Consider the following 17,467-nt stretch of genomic DNA (forward strand, 5'->3'; position numbering starts at 1 on the left):
TGGTGTACTTGGATTTCCAAAAGGCATTTGATAAGGTTCCACATCAAAGGTTGCCACACAAAGTAAGAGCTCATGGTGTTGGGGTAATACAGTAGCATGGACAGAGGATTCGTTGGCTAACAGGAAACAGAGAATAGGGATAAATGGGTAATTTGTATGTAGTCAAGATGTTACTGGTAAAGTGCCAAGGGATCGATGATGAGGCCTCAACTATTTACAATCTACATGAATGTCTTGGATGAAAGGACAAAATGCATGATTGCTAAATTTGTGTTGGTACAAACATAGGTAGGAAAGTAAATTGTGAGGACCATAGGAGTCTGAAAAGGTCCATAGATAGATTAAGCGAGTGGGTAAAAGTTTGGGAGATGGAGTATAATGTGGGAAAATTTGAACTTTTCCACTTTGGCAAGAAGAATAGAAAATCGGTATGTTATTTAAATGGAGTGAGATTGCAGAGTTCTGCAGTACAGAGGGATCTGGATGCCCTTAGAGTTGATTTACTCAACTAATTCCTGAGACAAGGGCGTTACCTTTTGAGGAATTGTTGGACAGGTTGTCCTGTATCTGTTGAAGTTTAAAAAAATGAGAGACAATCTTACAGAAACAGGTAAGGTCTTGGGAGAACTTTAAGAGGGTGGATGCTGAGATGATGCTGCGAGTGGTTAGCACTGCTGCCTATGGCGCTGAGGACCCGGGTTCGATCCCGGCTCCGGCTCACTGCCTGTCTGTGTGGAGTTTGCACATTCTCCCCGTGTCTGCGTTTTACACCCACAACCCAAAGATATGCAGGTTAGGTGGATTGGCCATGCTAAATTTCCCCTTAATTGGGAAAAAAATAATTGGGTACTCTAAATTTTTTTTTTAAAGAGTCGATGCTTCCCCTTATGAGAGAAACTAGAACGAAGGGACACAGTTTAAAAGTAAAGGGTCTCTGATTTAAGAGAGATGAGGGATATTTTTTTCTCTGAGGGTCATTTGTCTATAGAATTCTCTTATCCAGAGGGCAAGTTAATTGAATATTTTTAAAGCTGAGTTGGTAGATTCTTGATTGACAAGGGAGTCAAAGGGCATTGTGAGTAAGCAGGTAAATAGAATTAAGGCAATAATCAGATCAGCCATTATCTTATCAATTGACAGGCTAGTTCATGGGGCCAAATGGCCTGCTCCTGCTCCAAATTTGTATTTTCATGCATTCAGTTTATCATTTATTTGAACCCAGATCCCAGAATCGCAGACCACTAGCTAACAAACACTGCAGGAAAAAAAATGCAAAAAAGAAAAACAAAAGGGACCAATTTCCCACTTCCCTGGGAAGTCATCCAGATCAGCATAAAGACAGACAAATATGCTGCACAGTGCTCCTGTACTCCAGCCTCTCATTTGAATGCTGCTTGAATGCATTGGTCGAGGTGCACCTCAAGGGAAAATACATGGGCAAGGAATCAGAAACAAGGCATCAGGGATTACTGCCCATTGTTCCCTTCGTCTTCACACAGGGAATGTTTTCTAGCTTAAAACAGAGGAAAACTGCCTCCAAGTATTCTTCATATACATAATGATTTGTTACAGTACACTTTATTTTCGAGTTTACTCTCCCAGCCCTGTCGGATTTTGGTGAGCATTTTGTCCACGCACGGTATTATGAGAATCAGCTTTAGAACCAGCACAGTGCATGGAATGATCAGGCCCCACATGTATGCTTGTGGAAGCCCCCATCTATACCACTTTGATTGCAGAAATCTGTCCCAGCCAAACACTGCAGCATGTGTCGTGCACAACAGGAGTGTTACGTAGCCCAGCTTGGACTGTAAGACAATGGAGAAATCATTTAATTAGTTCTTATTTACAACTGTAATATACACACATGTACAACATTTTACTTAATTTTTTTTTATTCATTCATGGGATTTGGACATTGATGGATGAGCCAGCATTTAAACTGAGTTTCCTTCAGAGAGCATTGAAGAGGCAACCACATTGCTGTGCGTCAAGAGTCACATGCACGTAAGTATGGTTAATTGCCTTTTCTAAAGGGCATTTGCGAACCAGATGGGTTTTTACAACAACCACCTCACAGCCATCATTAGGCTTAATTTCAGATTTTTATTGCATTCAAATTTCATCATCTGCCTTGGTGGGGTTTCCACCCGGGTCCCCAGAGCACTACCCCGGGTATCTGGATTACTTGTCCAGTGTCAATACTATTACGCCACCACCTCCCCAATTGCTAATGTTTCCCAACTTAGACAATTTCTGTCACAGATGTAACTTCAGTTACCTAATTAGCTTGGTGAATCTATCTGCAGAAAATAAATAAAATGATGTGTATTTTGATACAAAATGCAATCATATAATTCCATATAAAAGTGGTATTTTTCTTTATTGATATAACCCGTTAAGCTGTGCTTATTCCAAATGAATCTGCTATAGATTCCCCCAATTCTCCAACCAATGGACATGATCCCTGTCAGCTTGTCAAAATCCCAGCCAGTTACATATACATACATAGATACATAGATACACAGAAGATAGGAACAGGAGGAGGCCTTTTCACCCTTTGAGTCTGCTCTGCCATTTATCACGATCATGGCTGATCATACAACTCAATAGCCTAATCCTGCTTTCTCCCCATAGCTTTTGATCCCAATTCGCCCCAAGTGTTATATCCAGCCGCCTCTTGAATATATTCAATGTTTTAGCATCAACTACTTTCTGTGGTAATGAATTCCACAACGGCTTTGGTTGAAGAAATGTCTCCTCATCTCTGTCCGAAATGGTTCACCCTGAATCCTCAGACTGTGACCCCTGGCTCTGGACACACTCACCATTGGGAACATCTTCCCTGCATCTACCCTGTCTCGCCCTGTTAGAATTTTATAAGTCTCAATGAGATCCCCTATCATTCTTCTGAACTCCAGCGAGAACAATCCTAACCTATTCAATCTCTCCTCATATGACTCTTGCAATGAAGGCCAATATACCATTAGCCTTCTTTACCGTCTGCTGCACCTGCATGCTTACCTTCAGCAACTAGTAAATAAGGACACCCAGGTCCTGCTGCACACCCCCATCTCCCAATTTATAACCTTTCAGGTAGTAATCTGCCTTCCTGTTTTTGCTTCCAAAGTGAATAACCTCACACTTATCCAAATTATATTGCATCTACCACTCCCCCAACCTGTCCAGATCTTGCTGTAGGATCCATGCATCCTCGTCACAATTCACCCTCCCACCTAACTTGGTATCATCTGCAAAGTTTGAGATGTTACATTTTGTTCCGTCATCCAAATCATTCATATATATTGTGAATAGCTGGGGTCCCATCACTGATCCCTGTGGTACCCCACTAGTTACTGCCTGCCAATTTGAAAAGGACCCATTAATCCCTACTCTTTGTTTCCTCTCTGCCAACAAGTTTTCTATCCACCTCAATACATTTCCCCCAATCCCATGCTCTTTAATTGTACAAAATCATCTCTTATGCGGGAGTTTGTCAAATGCCTTCTGAAGGTCCATATATAGCACATCGACTGGCTCCCCATTTTAAAATGTACTATTTACATCTTCAAAGAATTCCAACAGAATTATAAAGCATGAATTGCCCTTCATAAATCCATGCTGACTCTGACTGATCCTACCACTGATTTCTAAATGTTCTACGATGAAGTCCTTGATAATGGATTCAAGAATTTTCCCCACTACCGATGTTAGGCTTACTGGTCTAAGGTTCCCTGTTTTCTCTCTACCTCCCTTTTTGTATATTGGAGTGCCATTAGCTATCCTCCAATCTGTAGGGACTGTTCCAGAATATACAGAATCCCGGAAGATGACCACCAATGCGTTCACTATTTCCAGAGCCACCTCCTTAAGCACTCTGGGTTAGATCAGACACCTTAAATTGCTTTCCTCAACTGCAGACAACACTTATCACATCATTATTAAGCCAAAGCTCTTTTTTTGGCTTAACATGTTGCAAAAGAGAAACACACTAAGTTAATATTCATTCCCATATTTCCCCAATATGGAAATCGTTGTAGATGATGTGCTGGATTCTCCACCCCGCCACATTTCTGTTTCACGCCACCGGCAGGATGCTCCATTACGCCGGCTGGTCAATGGGGTATCCCATTGTGGCCGGCCCCACGCCGTCTGGAAACCCCGGGCATACTGCCGGCGGAGAATCCAGCCCAAATCTTCAACAGAGGGGTAGGCATACTGTGCCTGAAAATATTATGTTGTGTAATGTTTCTAATAATAATGCAAATCTATATCTAATTTGGCAATTTGAGCAATTGATTACACATACCTGCACAAATCGGAACTCTCTCCAGTTTACAGCATTGCTGACTGATGGAAGAGATGTGATACCCAGCAAAACATAAAGAGCAAACCCCAGCATTCCTAATGCAAAATACAGGTCCACACGCCAGGACAGCACTTTGCTTAACTGCATAGTTTTATTCTTCTTTGACTGCAAGAAGAAAGAGAAATGTCAAAATATTGGTTTGTATACAGTGTAAGGTGCAATATAACCCTTGGATTTAAGAACATGAATTGGCCCTTCAGCCCCTTGAGCTACTTACTATTAGATCAGTAGGTCTGACAGCATCTGTGGAGAGAGAAGGGAACTAACGCTTTGAGTCTGGATGACCCTTTGTCAAAGTTTTGACAAAGATTCATCCAGACTCGAAACGTTAGATTCCTTCTCTCGCCATAGATGCTGTGAGACCTGCTGGGATTGTCCAGTATTTTCTGTTTTTGTTTTAGATTCCAGCATTTGCAGTAATTCGCTTTTATCTTCTATCAGATCATGACCGAACTGTATCTCAACACCATCTACCCTCCTTACCTCCATATCTTTTTACATCTTTAGCCAACAAAAAGTTTTGAACATTCTAATTGTCCCATTATCTTTTAGTTTGAAATGAGAATGAAATTAGCATATAGAATGGCAGTGACACCGCCTTGAGATGTTTTTAATACATTGCTTATTCTCTGTGGCAATGACCTCACTGCAAAATACAAAGAACACATTGGGCTGGATTTAATGCAACCCATTGAGAGGGGAAGCACAATGGCTGAGCCCACTTAATCATGGCAGAAGGCCGGTGTCTGTCTCTTAGTGGTGAGGAACACCCATTCCACCCACCCTCCCCACCACCACCCCTTAGCCATCTTAATTGCTTGTACCTGCGTATTAACTTTTCGTGACTCATGCACTAGAACACCTAGATCCTTCTGCAACTTGGAATTCTACAGCCACTCTCTATATAAGGAAAACATTGTTTTTTTATTCTTTCTCCCAAAATGAACAACATTCCACAATTAACTTCACAAGTGAAAACAAAGGAGGGACAGACCAGTTGGCCCACTGGTCCAGACCTATGCTGCAATTTCTGCTTGTCACCTACTTGCCCATAATCAATCATTCATGGAATTCTCTGAGAGAGGTAAAAACGTCAGAGGGAAGAGTATTCACTGCTAAGTTGGAAAATTTAGAAAATATATCTCCAATCCCTTACGAGAATCAAACCAGTTTGAGGAGAATGTTGTGACTGGGAAACATATTGCTGGTACCTTCCTTATGTAGCAATGTCAGTCACACTCAGGAAACTTTTTGTTCCGTTTTTGAATGTTTCCAGTGAGTCCACACTCCCTGCATGAGCCAACAATTTATTCCATAAGATTTCTACGAAAAGAAGTCCCTCTTGACAGCTAAATTAGCTTTACACTTACAGAAATTATATTGATATCGCAGTACCTCGCTAATCTAGCTCATTACTCAAATAGCTTGTCCATAAGTGTGGTGAATGTGATTCACACCGGATTATAATCTGTATATACATGTGTCTATATTGTAAGTGCAATTGCACTACCTGACCACCAGGGGAGTAGCTCTGGGAATGCTCGAGAATTGTACTGGGCTTCTCCCTTGGTTCCGCCCAGGACTCCTCCCCCTGGAGCCGCTGTATAAAGATCAGTGCCACATGGTCAGCCGGCCAGTTCACCGAAGGTTCAATGGCTAATAGGCTGGCTCTGTTGTGAGTATATTAAAACCGCTATTCTAATCCTACAAGCACTATTGGTTCCAACAATAAGTACTGAACCTACCCTTTTCATTATTTTGAAGGGTCAATCAAATCTTCAGAAAGTTATGTTTCTCCAGTGTATGAAGGCCCCATAAGCCATTGTGATAACTAAGAGCTTTTAAATTAGGCACATTCCAGTGATATTTCTGCAAATCAAGTCCTGAGCCTCTGTATCACTATCACCTAAGGACATCAAAACCTGGACTGGGCACAATCCTAAATGAAACCTAACTACTGCATTATACAAAAACAGAGTATCATTTTTTTGATGTGCATTTGATCATGCTAGCAATTCATCCTACCACTCTAATTGTTTCTGTGGCATTTGCATAGGAAATCCTAGAATGACAATACGTGTGTGGAAAATGTCATTACCTCTTCAATCATCGAGTTCATCCAGCGCCATCTAACTGAGTATCTTGTGGGTATGATGAATGTGTAGAGAACATGAAGGAAGGCATAGGCAAGTGCCACAAGCCCAAGCTGCTTTCGACACAACATCCACCTGTCGAGCCAGTTGGGGAATCTCTTGTATTTTGTCCCTCGGTAGAGCTGAATGAATGCAGCAATCACACCCGGCAGATAAACCAAGCTAAGTAAGATTAAGGAGACATTTGGGAATATACGATTAGGAATGGAAATTGCAAGCCGATAGGAAACATCTTTATTTTCTTTTGCCCAGGGATGGATTACATCAATAACCACACAGTAAACGAAGAACAGTACTGTGAGACCAGCCGCTATAGTAAGTGGCAGTCTCCACATTGGAAATAGCTGGAGAGGGTAGTTCTCCAGTTCTTCGGCTGCTAGAAGGGATCCCTGGTCTAAAGGAGTGAGGCCTATACTCCTGGCAACATCCATCACCAATTGTTTAGATTGATTGTCATCCCCACAGACAAAGACCTGAAACACAGAATAAAAAATGTTATTCCTGGTGCAATATTGGTGCTGCAATTTAGTATATTCCGTACAAACTAATAGTTAGTTCATCAGTGTAGACAATAGTTTTAGTTGATAATTACTCACCTAACTCTCTTCACAGCAATGTACATATATAAATTTTCCAAGGTACCTTAAATAAAGTGCCGCACAAAAGGTTGTTGCACAAAATAGGTGCTCATGGGGTTGGGGATATAATGTTAGCATGGTTAAGGAATTGTTGAAGGACAGAAAACAGAATAGGAATTAACGAGTCATTTGTTGGTTGGCAGTTTGTTACTCTTGGGTGCTGCAGGGATTAATGCTGGGGCCTTAACTACTAAAATCTGTATCGATCATTCAGATGAAGGAACTGAGTGTAACGTGGACAGGTTTGCTGATGATACCAACTTAGGTGGGAAAGTAAGTTATAGAATCCTCGTAAAGTGCCTGCAATAGGATATCGACAGGTTAAGTGAGTGGGCAAGAGGTGGCAGATATGAGTATTCACGTTGGGATGAAGAATGGAAAGACAGAACATTTTTTAAATGGTGAGAAACCATCAACTCTTACTAAAGCAAAGTGCTACGAATGCTAGGAATCGAGCAAACAGAACATTCCGGAAACGCTCAGTGGTGAACGGACAGGGTAAACATTGATCTTTCATCGAAACTGGAAAAAATAGAGGTATAACAGGTTTTAAGCAAGTATTGGAACAGGGAAAGGGTTGGAGGGGGAATGGTGAGAAAGAACAAGAAAGACAATGTCCATTCTATTTCCCATACTTCTACTCTAACCCCATCCTTACCCTCTCAAAAGGGTGACTGTGTTCCTTTTTTCCTCACCTTCCACCCCACCAACCTCCATGCTCAACAGAATCCTGCCACCTCCAGCATGATGACGTCACCGAACAAATTTCCCCTCCCCTTCCAGAACTCTGAAAATACTGTTCCCTCAGCGACACCCTGATCCGCTTCTCCGTCACCCACAACATCCTTTTTACATTCCATAGCATTATCCCATGCAAGGCACGAGATGCAACAACTTCCCAACACCCAGGATCCCGAATACATCTCCTAAGTGAAACAGAGATTTACTTGTACTTTTTTCAATGTAGCAAACTGTAATAATTTCTCAAAATATAGGCTGCTGTATACCAGGGAGGCCAAATGCAGATTGGGTGACTGCTTATGGAATCTTCTGTTCAGTCCAAAATCATGATCCCGACCTCCTGGTTGACTGTCATTTCATTTTCCACCCCATTCTGACCTCTCTGTCCTAGTTATCCTTATTCTGATAAAGTTCAAGGATAGCTCGAGGTACAGCAATTCATTTCTCACTTCGGCACTTCACAGCTTTTTGGATTCAATATTGAGTTCAACAATTTCAGGTGGCAACTTTACTCTATTTTTTTCTTTTTTGTTTCTTTTGGATGACAACCGTTGATGATGATTTTGCTTTTCCCACTCACAATTCCTCCAGACCTATTTTTTGTTTCTTCACTTGTCCAGTTACAATCTCCGATTATTTTGCACCACCATCTGAAAGGGGGGCTAAGACTAAACCCTTTAGAACTAGATAGTTAGGATAGTACTAGAATATAAGTTAGTTTACCAAGGCAGAAACTAACCATGGAAAATATATCCGTAACCATTATTAACCATTATGCATGTAGTCTAAAACATAACAGTTACAAGCATATAAATCCTCATTGATAGTAGGAGCCCACAATGCATAGTGGAACTTGAGCTAACTAACCTAACCACGTTCTCGAGAAAGACAGTTCCACACAGAATCATGCAAATATAATTTGGTCATCATAAACATATTCAGGGAAAACAGTTCTTATCAGCAGTCCCAGACATCCTGTGCACAAACAAGCAATGGTACAGTTAAGAACCAAACTATGATGAGGGGAACTGAGAATGTGAATCGTGAAGGACAGCAGATAAGGAGTCCTGCCAAACAACAGATGGCCATGAGTCAGGACCCCGTAAGCTGATCATGCAGTTACCATGCCACTTGAAGTAAAATTCATTGGTCAAGGTAAAATCTATGGCTACAAGAATTGGATCAGTCCATCTGAGGCAAGGCTACTGACTTTTGAAAATTGTATAATTCTTGAACCAAAAGCAATGTGAAGCAGAGTTGATTTGGAACTACCCCATATCACTCTCCCTCGTATGTTGACCAAACTCGGGAACTAAAAACCGTCTTAATCAGAGTTTCTGTTGCCGGGAGTCTTTGTGTTAGCTGAGCTGTAATTAAGAAGGAAAATTCCTCATGTGAAATACAGCTCAATACTTAGTCTCTGAAAATGCTCCTGCACCATACCTTTTGTCATTTAATCACTCCTGTCGTCCATCGTACCATAGAACTTCCCTTTGTTTTTTTACTCCTTCTTTCCCCTTTCCTTGCCCGTGGACTTGCTTAAAGTCTACTTTAAAACCAACTTTATCCAATTAAATGAAAGGTCATTGACCTGAAATGTTAACTTTTAAATGTTGGTGTTGTAGAGATTTGGGTGCCCTTGCACAAGAAAGACAGAAAGTTAACATACAGATAGAACAAGTGGTTAGGAAGGCAAATGATGGGCTGGATTCTCCGCTTCTCCCGCCGCGTGTTTCTCAGCGACACGCCGTTAGCTGGTGGTGGGATTCTATCTTGCCGCCGCTTGTCAATTGGGTTACCCATTGAAACCACCCCACACCACCGGGAAACCCATGGGTGGGGGTGCGTTGCTGGCAGGAAAAGTGAAGCGCAACAGCTGATTAATTCAGGCCGGTGTGCTTGCCTTTATTGCAAAATGGGTTGGGATACACGAGTAAGGAATTTGTGCTGCAATTTGATGAGATCAAATCTGGTGTACAGTGTATAGTTTTGGTTTCCATATCTAAGGAAGGATATAATTGGCTTAGAAATGATGCAACAAAGTTTACCTAGATTGATTCCTGTGATGACGTTGTTGTCCTGGGAAGAAAGATTGTAGAATGGGCCTATGCCCTTGTTGTTTAGAAAGCTGTGAGGTGATCTCACTGAAACATTTGAGGTAATGAGAGGGCTTGACAGGGTTGAAGCCGAGAGATTGTTTCTCCACAATGAGATCTGTAGGAGGTATACTGAGAACAATGGATTGGCCATTTATGACTGTAATGAGGAACAATTTCTTTACTCGAAGGGCAGTGAATCTTTTGAGTTCTCTACCACAGAAAACTGTGGATGCTCAATTGTTGAGTGTATTCAAAGCTGAGTTCAAAGTTGAGCTATGGTCTTATTGGGTAGGGGCAGGTGTAAGGGGCCACCAGACCTATTCTCGCTCTAATTCAGATATTCTATCTTACCTGACTGCTGGCATCCAGACTGCCTGACTGTAGGGCCCAGGCTGAAACTGTGTTGAAACCCTTCACCACATTGGCTTTGGGAACCAGCTGAGACAGGTACTGTGCATTGGACTCAGGGTATTGGTTCATTCTGAGGTTGTTGCTTACATCTACCAGCACTTTTCCATCCAGCAAATCGGACAGAGCTGGGATAAAATCATAGTGTTCCCTGTGAACTGCCAAGAAAATTATCTTGGATGTTTTCAGGGCCTCTGCGTGGCTAAACACTTGTGCTCCACTTGGCAGCAAGGTAGCGTTCTTTGGGTCTCGGCTCCCAAATACCACTGGGTGACCTGATTTGAGCAGCTTTATGCCCAAGGATCTGCCAAAGTCCCCAGTACCAAGAATGCAAATCGTGTCCCGCTTATGGGCATTTTCACCAACTCCAGCCATTTTATCTGTAAAACAAAACACATAAAAGTAAATGATATATTTATTGAATAATCTAAAAATATGAACTGGCATGCTTTAAATTATTTTGAAGTGAAGGCACAGAGAATAGTAGATGCCAATATCACTGGTAAAATCAGGCTATTGCCTCCAGTACAAATCAGGTCAAAGTTAATTAACTTTCCCCATTACATTTTAGCATTTATTACCCTCCTTCCTCCACTGTGTTTCTCTGTTTTCCCCTCTCTATACCTAAATTAGGAACAGGATTTTATCAAAAGCAGTAAAATGGACTAACAAGGTAATTCAAGTAAGCAAATTAACTGACATGTTCTGAATGAAAAGTTACATATGTTAAATACCTTAAGGTTTTCTCCATGCAGGGCAGCAGGTTGTTGGACTCACTTGAACGAATTTCAACAGTTCTCAATTTTAACCTGTACTCTGAGCATGGGTACTCCTTTAGTCCTCACAAGGAACATTTAGGCCTACCCACAACACTCTTTCCACCCACCACCAATTGTAAGACCCAGCAGAATCCCTTCCTAGTGCATCACCATTCCTAACATCACAATATTCTCGATTTCCTACAGCCACTCCCACCTCCTGACTGGCTCAGGGTGACCAGAAAATTGTGGGACACTTTGGCATGGGGGAGCCCTATGGGCAGTCAGAGGATTCTGGTGAACCTTTGTGTTGGGAGGTTGAAAAACCAGAGTCCAACAACATGCAACCGCAACTGGGGGACAATCACCTCAATTATGGGATAATCGCACAAAATCTGGGATGGTTGGTCACCCTGCTCTCCCCAGACACCAGGTCACCCATCGTTGTTTCCTGCTCATTGTGTGCTTTGGATTTAGGGCAGGGTCGATACAGATGAAGCCTGGATTTTAAAATTCAAACAGGCCCCAATGATGATGTAGGGTGTTTTGCCAGCCACCTGGCCTCCAAGAGAGAGGGAGGGGGTAGGGCAGGGAAAGGGAAAAGGGGAACGGCTGACAAAATTACTGAGAAGGCTTACAGCGTCTAAGGCCTCCAGGTTTTCAGATGCTACAGTGGGAGGCCTGACAATCTGACTACTTGAAAGGCTCAGCCACAGATTCAAGTGTATCCTCAAACTGTTTGAATTCATCTAGCACCTTTCATAACCTCAGAGTATCTCAAAGTACCTCAGAGCCAATGAACTACTTTTGAACCACTATTTTGGCAACTATTACAATGCAGAGAAATTAGCAGTCAATGTACATACTGTAAATTACAACAACCAATAATAACCAGGTAATTGTTTTTTAGTTGTATGGTTTAAGGAGAAATGTTGGCCCAGGACTCCAGAAGAGCGGAGGTCTTTGTTGAGCACTGAAAGTTAACATGTAGGCAAATTCTCTTCACCTTGGATGACGGGGTGGGGGAAGCAGAAGGGTGCAGGGATGCCCGGGGAGGCTCTGGAAGGATGTTTTGAGAAAATATCAATGTCAGGATAATCACCCTGACCCCACCCCCTGTCCCACCCAGGATTCAATGCTGCAAGTGCTGCAAGAATTAAAAGTTATGTATATTGCTTCATTTATTTCTCTGCATTACACTGAACCACAAGTACCCCCTCACTCCTAGCCCCAGCATTTGATAACTCACTCCATGTGCTTCAATCACAAGGGGACACTTCAATGAATCCTCTTCACGTTCCAATCACACACTTAATTGTGAATGAAACAATCTACTTTTACCTGGTAGCAACTGCAAAGCATTTCACTCCTCTGATTACTGTTTTCTTATTTCACACTTGAGCCATGTCCTTGGACAAAACTACATCACCATCCTGCTCAGAAGTTATTCCTGCTCCTTCTCAATTAGCAGAGGTTTTTCACACTTCTGCACAACCTTTCATAACAACCGCATATGAGAGTTTGGAGCAAGGAGGGTGCGGTTGTCCATGCACTTACCAGAAGGGCCAGAAAACCATTGGCAAAAGTGGAACAGGCAGCTCCAGAAGCTTCAGCAATGGGAGTGCTGGATATTAAACTCAGGAGGTTGTCTGCCTAATTAATTGCAGCTTTTCTCCTTTCTAAAGAAATTGTACATTCAGCCAGTGTGACAATCTTTCTGTGCAATGCTGGCTCTTGTTTCTCTTTCCTATTATTAAGTTCTGTTGACTCAAACCTTGCAGTTGGGCGGACAACCCTTCAGAACAAACATTCATTCCAACCTTCCCAAGGATCAGCACAGACACTGGCACCCTGGGTGATAAGATAGTTTGAAAGCTGTCAGTCTTGGCTCAGTGGCAACTTTCTTGCCTTTAAATCAACTGCCCATAGGATCAACCACCACACCAACAACGTGGGAACATGATCAGGACACTGAAGGAGTGCTGCACTGTTGGATGTGAGGATAGGGCATTAAACCAACTCCTAATGGATGTAAAGGATCCCACAGCACTATTAGAAGAAGACAATGTCCTGGTTGACACTCAGCCCTCAACCGATACCCAAAAACCGGGGCTGGATTCTTCAATTCCGGGGCTATGTCCCCACGCCGGGGTGGGAATGGTGGGAAAACTGGTGCAAAACGGCCACTGATTCCCTGTTTTGCTGGGGGCTAGAAGGGAGGCAGCGTAGAGAACCAGGCTCTAGCTGCCAATACGCCCCCGAGAATTGGCTGGTCTGTGACTGCTCATGCGCACGGCGACGGCCTGCAGAGGCTGCGCCGTGCTTCATGGCGGAGGCCGCTCGCAGACCCGGCGTGCAAAATAGTCCCCCCCTTCGGCCGGCTAGTACGCCGTGGACCGCCCCATCACAGTGCCCCCAGCCCCGAATAATGTGCCCACTACCCGCGGATCGGCCCTCCCCGTGGTGGAGCGGGACGGGGGAATCCATCACGGGGGGGGGGTCTCCAGGACGGGCAGTCTCGCGATCAGTGGCGACCTATTGGCGGGCATGCTCGATCTCGGGGCGGGGGCATATATTGTCAGGGCCGGCCCGTTGTGTGGGTCCGCCATGTTGCGCGGGGCCGCCGCCATATGCGGCTGCCCCGCGCGCATACCCAGATCCGTGGCCGGAAGTGCAGGTTCCCATATTGGCAGCCGGAGCTGCGTGGACTCGTCCAGGGCCCTGCTGGCCCCCTTCAAAACAGAGAATCACTCTGGACTTTCTCCAGGAAAGTCCAGAGTGATTCACCCCTGTTTTCTTGTGGGCGTGGGGACATTGCCCCATTTTCAGAGAATTCCGCCTTTAATCTTTAGCATGTTTAAAGAATTTCTCACCATCCCACAACCATATCGATACTTTTGGTGGTTCCTCTAAATATCCATTTCAATAAAATGTGCCTCCAGGTGATCAAAGTGGCGAAGGCCACCATATCGGCCCCCTTCCCCTCCACCTGCCCTGTAAATCTAACACCCCAAAAATCACTTCCAAGAGAAGCCGGTGATATCTCCACCCCCACAATGTTTGTTAGGGTCCAGAATCCTAGAACCCATCGTGGACGTGACCAGAACATGTGGATATGTTTAGCTGGTCCCCTCTACACCTCTCATATTCATCTTCTACCTCTGCAAAGAATCCACTCATTCGTGGCCGTGTCATACTGGCCCTATGCACCACCTTGAACTGTTTCAAATTCAGCCTAGCACACAAAGATATTGCATTGACCTGGCGAATAAATTCACTCCATACACCCCATCCCAAACACAGATCCTCCTCCCACTTCTGTTTTATCTCCTCAATCGGTGCGTTCCCTGAGTCCACCAGCCACCCATGAATGTCTGCAATTCTCCCAATCCCCACCTCATCTAGTAAGAGCATCCTGCCAAGCAAATTGTGATATAGCAGTTGAGGGAACGAGGACAACTCCTTCCGCACAAAATCTTGAAACTGAAGTTGTCTAAATTCTACCCCCCACAGCAATTAGTGTTTATCCCATAATTCTTCAAAGCTCACAAACCTACCTTCTGAAAACAAGTTCTTCACCTGTCTTATCCCCTCCCTATGCCACCGCTTAAATGTTACATCCAACCCCACCAGGGTGAACCGGTGATTTCCACAAATAAGGGCCAGCATCAACATGCCCCCCAAACCAAAGTGTTGCCTCAAGTGGCTCCAGATTTTTAATGAAGACGCCACCACAGAACGTTCCATATACCTCCCTGGAGTAAATGGGAGCGGGAATGCAGCTAATGCACTCAAGCTAGTCCCCTGACACAATGCCTCCTCCACCTGTATCCACTTTGATTCTTCTGCTGCCCACCACTGCCAAATTCTTCCTGTATTTGCAGCCCAGCACTAATATAAAATGTTAGGGAGTGCCAGCTACCACCCCCCAAACCCCCATCCACCCGCCTCTTACTTTGTAAAAACATGGTCGTACCAGCCCATATGAAATCCGAAATTATTATATCCATCTTACAGAATAACGTCTTCGTCAAAAATATCGGAAGTGATTGAAAAACAAACAAAAACTTTGGTAGGACCCATCCAGCTAATGAAAGCAGAAGGGCATTCCACCGTTTAAAATCCTTTCACCCCCTCCGCCAGGCGCATTTATACATCGCGGGCCAGTCACGAACCACCTGAATATCGAAGTACCCTTCGTGTTGGAGCTACCCTGCGTGTGGCCGATCACAACATGACCGGCAAAAAAAAGAGCGATTTCTAAAGCATAAATTTCTGAATAAATATAGTGGAGCAAACTGTAAATGGATTCCGACAATCTGAGCACTTGCAGATAATTCTCCTAAAAATAACAATTCTCAAACATTTTCACACATATGCCACCTGGTGGTAAAGATCGTGACCACCACTGTACTATTTCACAATTTTCTAGTGAAAGTATTATTCGGGTTCTATTGAAACCTTTCAATACAGTATAAAGTAATAAGGCTCTTGCCTGTTTTAGTGAAGACCTGGGCCACCCCCATAAAGATTCCCATCAAAATGGTGATGGACGGGTGGGTACAGATAGTAAGCTCTGTGATTTCTGAAATATTACTGCCCTGTTCCCATCCAGTGGAGGCATTTAATACTGATCCCACTGTCTGCTCATGTGAAGAATATCTGCTTGAACAAAATACTAAAAGGCTGCTAAAAATCTTTCGAATTATAACCTTGTACAAGTAATCAGTTTAGGAAAGCAAAGGAAAAGAGGAGAAAAAATGGAAACACTGACAACTTCCATTTCATACATTTGATGATCTTGTGACATTAAATTTGGGAATTTTTAAACTATTATGCACAACACAGCCATGTAAATAGTTGAAATAAAAACATTTATGAAAGATCTTTAATTTTCTTCTCCAACTGGAATGATCCAACTCACCGCAATATGATGTCTGTTAGATCAGATATTGCCACACGAATGACTAGAAGCTCGCATTTGCCAACTTGTTTGGTCTTCTGTGCAAGCTCAACTGTTAGGTTTTTCAAATCTTTCTGCCTTTAAATAGTTGGCTGCATGATTCTGGATTTCCTAATGTGATCCTTTCTCTCCCCATCTGTCAGCGTGAGTTATTGCTCATCATGCTCGAATTCCTCAAAGATTGTGGGGAAATCCCCAATGGCCGTTAATTTGATGTTAACTGTTCTTTCCCAGAAATGTACACCACAGAATTGTGCAACTGCATGATAAGTATTCTGACCTACTTGCAGAAAACACAGTAGTTAACGCAATGTACTGCCTGTGCACAGTGGATGTGTAATGGAATTTAGAAGTCTGCTCAGCCCCATTAGGGGCTGGTTTAGCTGGGCTAAATCGCTGGCTTTTAAAGCAGACCAAGTCAGGCCAGCAGCACAGTTCAATTCCCGTACCAGCCTCCCCGAACAGGTGCCGGAATGTGGCGACTGGGGACTTTTCACAGTATCTTCATTGAAGCCTACTTGTGACAATAAGGAATTTTCATTTCATTTTCAGATGAAGAACGTTATTAACCATACTAACAGCAGTAAATACAATTTATTCCAACATCATCTGTTTTTTAATTGAATGATCCCTGCTGGGTCACTGTCTGTGCGGAGTCTGCACATTCTCCCCGTGTCTGCATGGGTTTCCTCCAGGTGCTCCGGTTTCCTCCCACAGACCAAAGTGGATTGGCCATGCTAAATTGCAATTTGTGTCCAAAAAGGTTAGGAGGGGATATTGGGTTACGGGGATAGGGTGGAAGTGAGGGCTTAAGGGGGTCGGTGCAGACCCGATGGGCCGAATGGCCTTCTTCTGCACTGTATGTTCTATGTTCTATCTGTTATAATCTCATAAAAAGGTAAATAAACCAGTTACATTCTTTCCAATCTTTTTTTTTAAATTTAGATTATCCAATTATTTTTTCCAATTAAGGGGGCAATTTAGTGTAGCCAATCCACCTACTCTGCACATTTTTGGGTTGTGGGGGCGAAACCCACGCAGACACGGGGAGAATGTGCAAACTCCACACGGACAGTGCCCCAGAGCCGGGATCGAACCTGGACCTCAGCGCCGTGAGGCAGCTGTGCTAACCACTAGGCCACCGTGCTGCCCTTTCTTTCCAATCTTGAGTTATCTTCTAGTTTATGAGTTTTAATTTCCAATTTTTTTTTTACAAGCAGGTGAACTGTATATAAGGGTTAAAAATTGGTTTGTCTCAATTTTGAGGGGTGAGGGTTGCAATTCATGACCTGTCCATGCTGGTTCTATTGGAAGTAAGGCAGAACACAAACTTTGTAG

At 43.3% G+C, this 17,467-nt stretch overlaps 1 protein-coding gene across 2 annotated transcripts; it reads right to left on the bottom strand.

The window, feature by feature from the left end:
• Positions 1–866: 866 nt before the first annotated feature.
• Positions 867–16,321, bottom strand: steap4 (STEAP family member 4). 2 transcript variants are annotated; one of them, XM_038797944.1, is made up of 5 exons: positions 16,091–16,321; positions 10,352–10,788; positions 6,468–6,995; positions 4,310–4,474; positions 867–1,808 (listed from the first exon to the last, which is right to left on the bottom strand). In XM_038797944.1, the coding sequence occupies exons 2-5, from the start codon at positions 10,781–10,783 to the stop codon at positions 1,548–1,550; spliced, it is 1,386 nt and encodes a 461-aa protein (XP_038653872.1). In that variant the 5' UTR covers positions 10,784–10,788; positions 16,091–16,321; the 3' UTR covers positions 867–1,547. The 2 variants fall into 2 exon arrangements, with proteins under 2 accessions (XP_038653872.1, XP_038653871.1); XM_038797943.1 differs by lacking the exon at positions 16,091–16,321 and adding an exon at positions 15,143–15,281.
• Between the last annotated feature and the right edge of the window lie 1,146 nt (positions 16,322–17,467).

The sequence above is a fragment of the Scyliorhinus canicula genome, chromosome 5, assembly GCF_902713615.1.
Source record: "Scyliorhinus canicula chromosome 5, sScyCan1.1, whole genome shotgun sequence".
Taxonomy (NCBI): domain Eukaryota; kingdom Metazoa; phylum Chordata; class Chondrichthyes; order Carcharhiniformes; family Scyliorhinidae; genus Scyliorhinus; species Scyliorhinus canicula.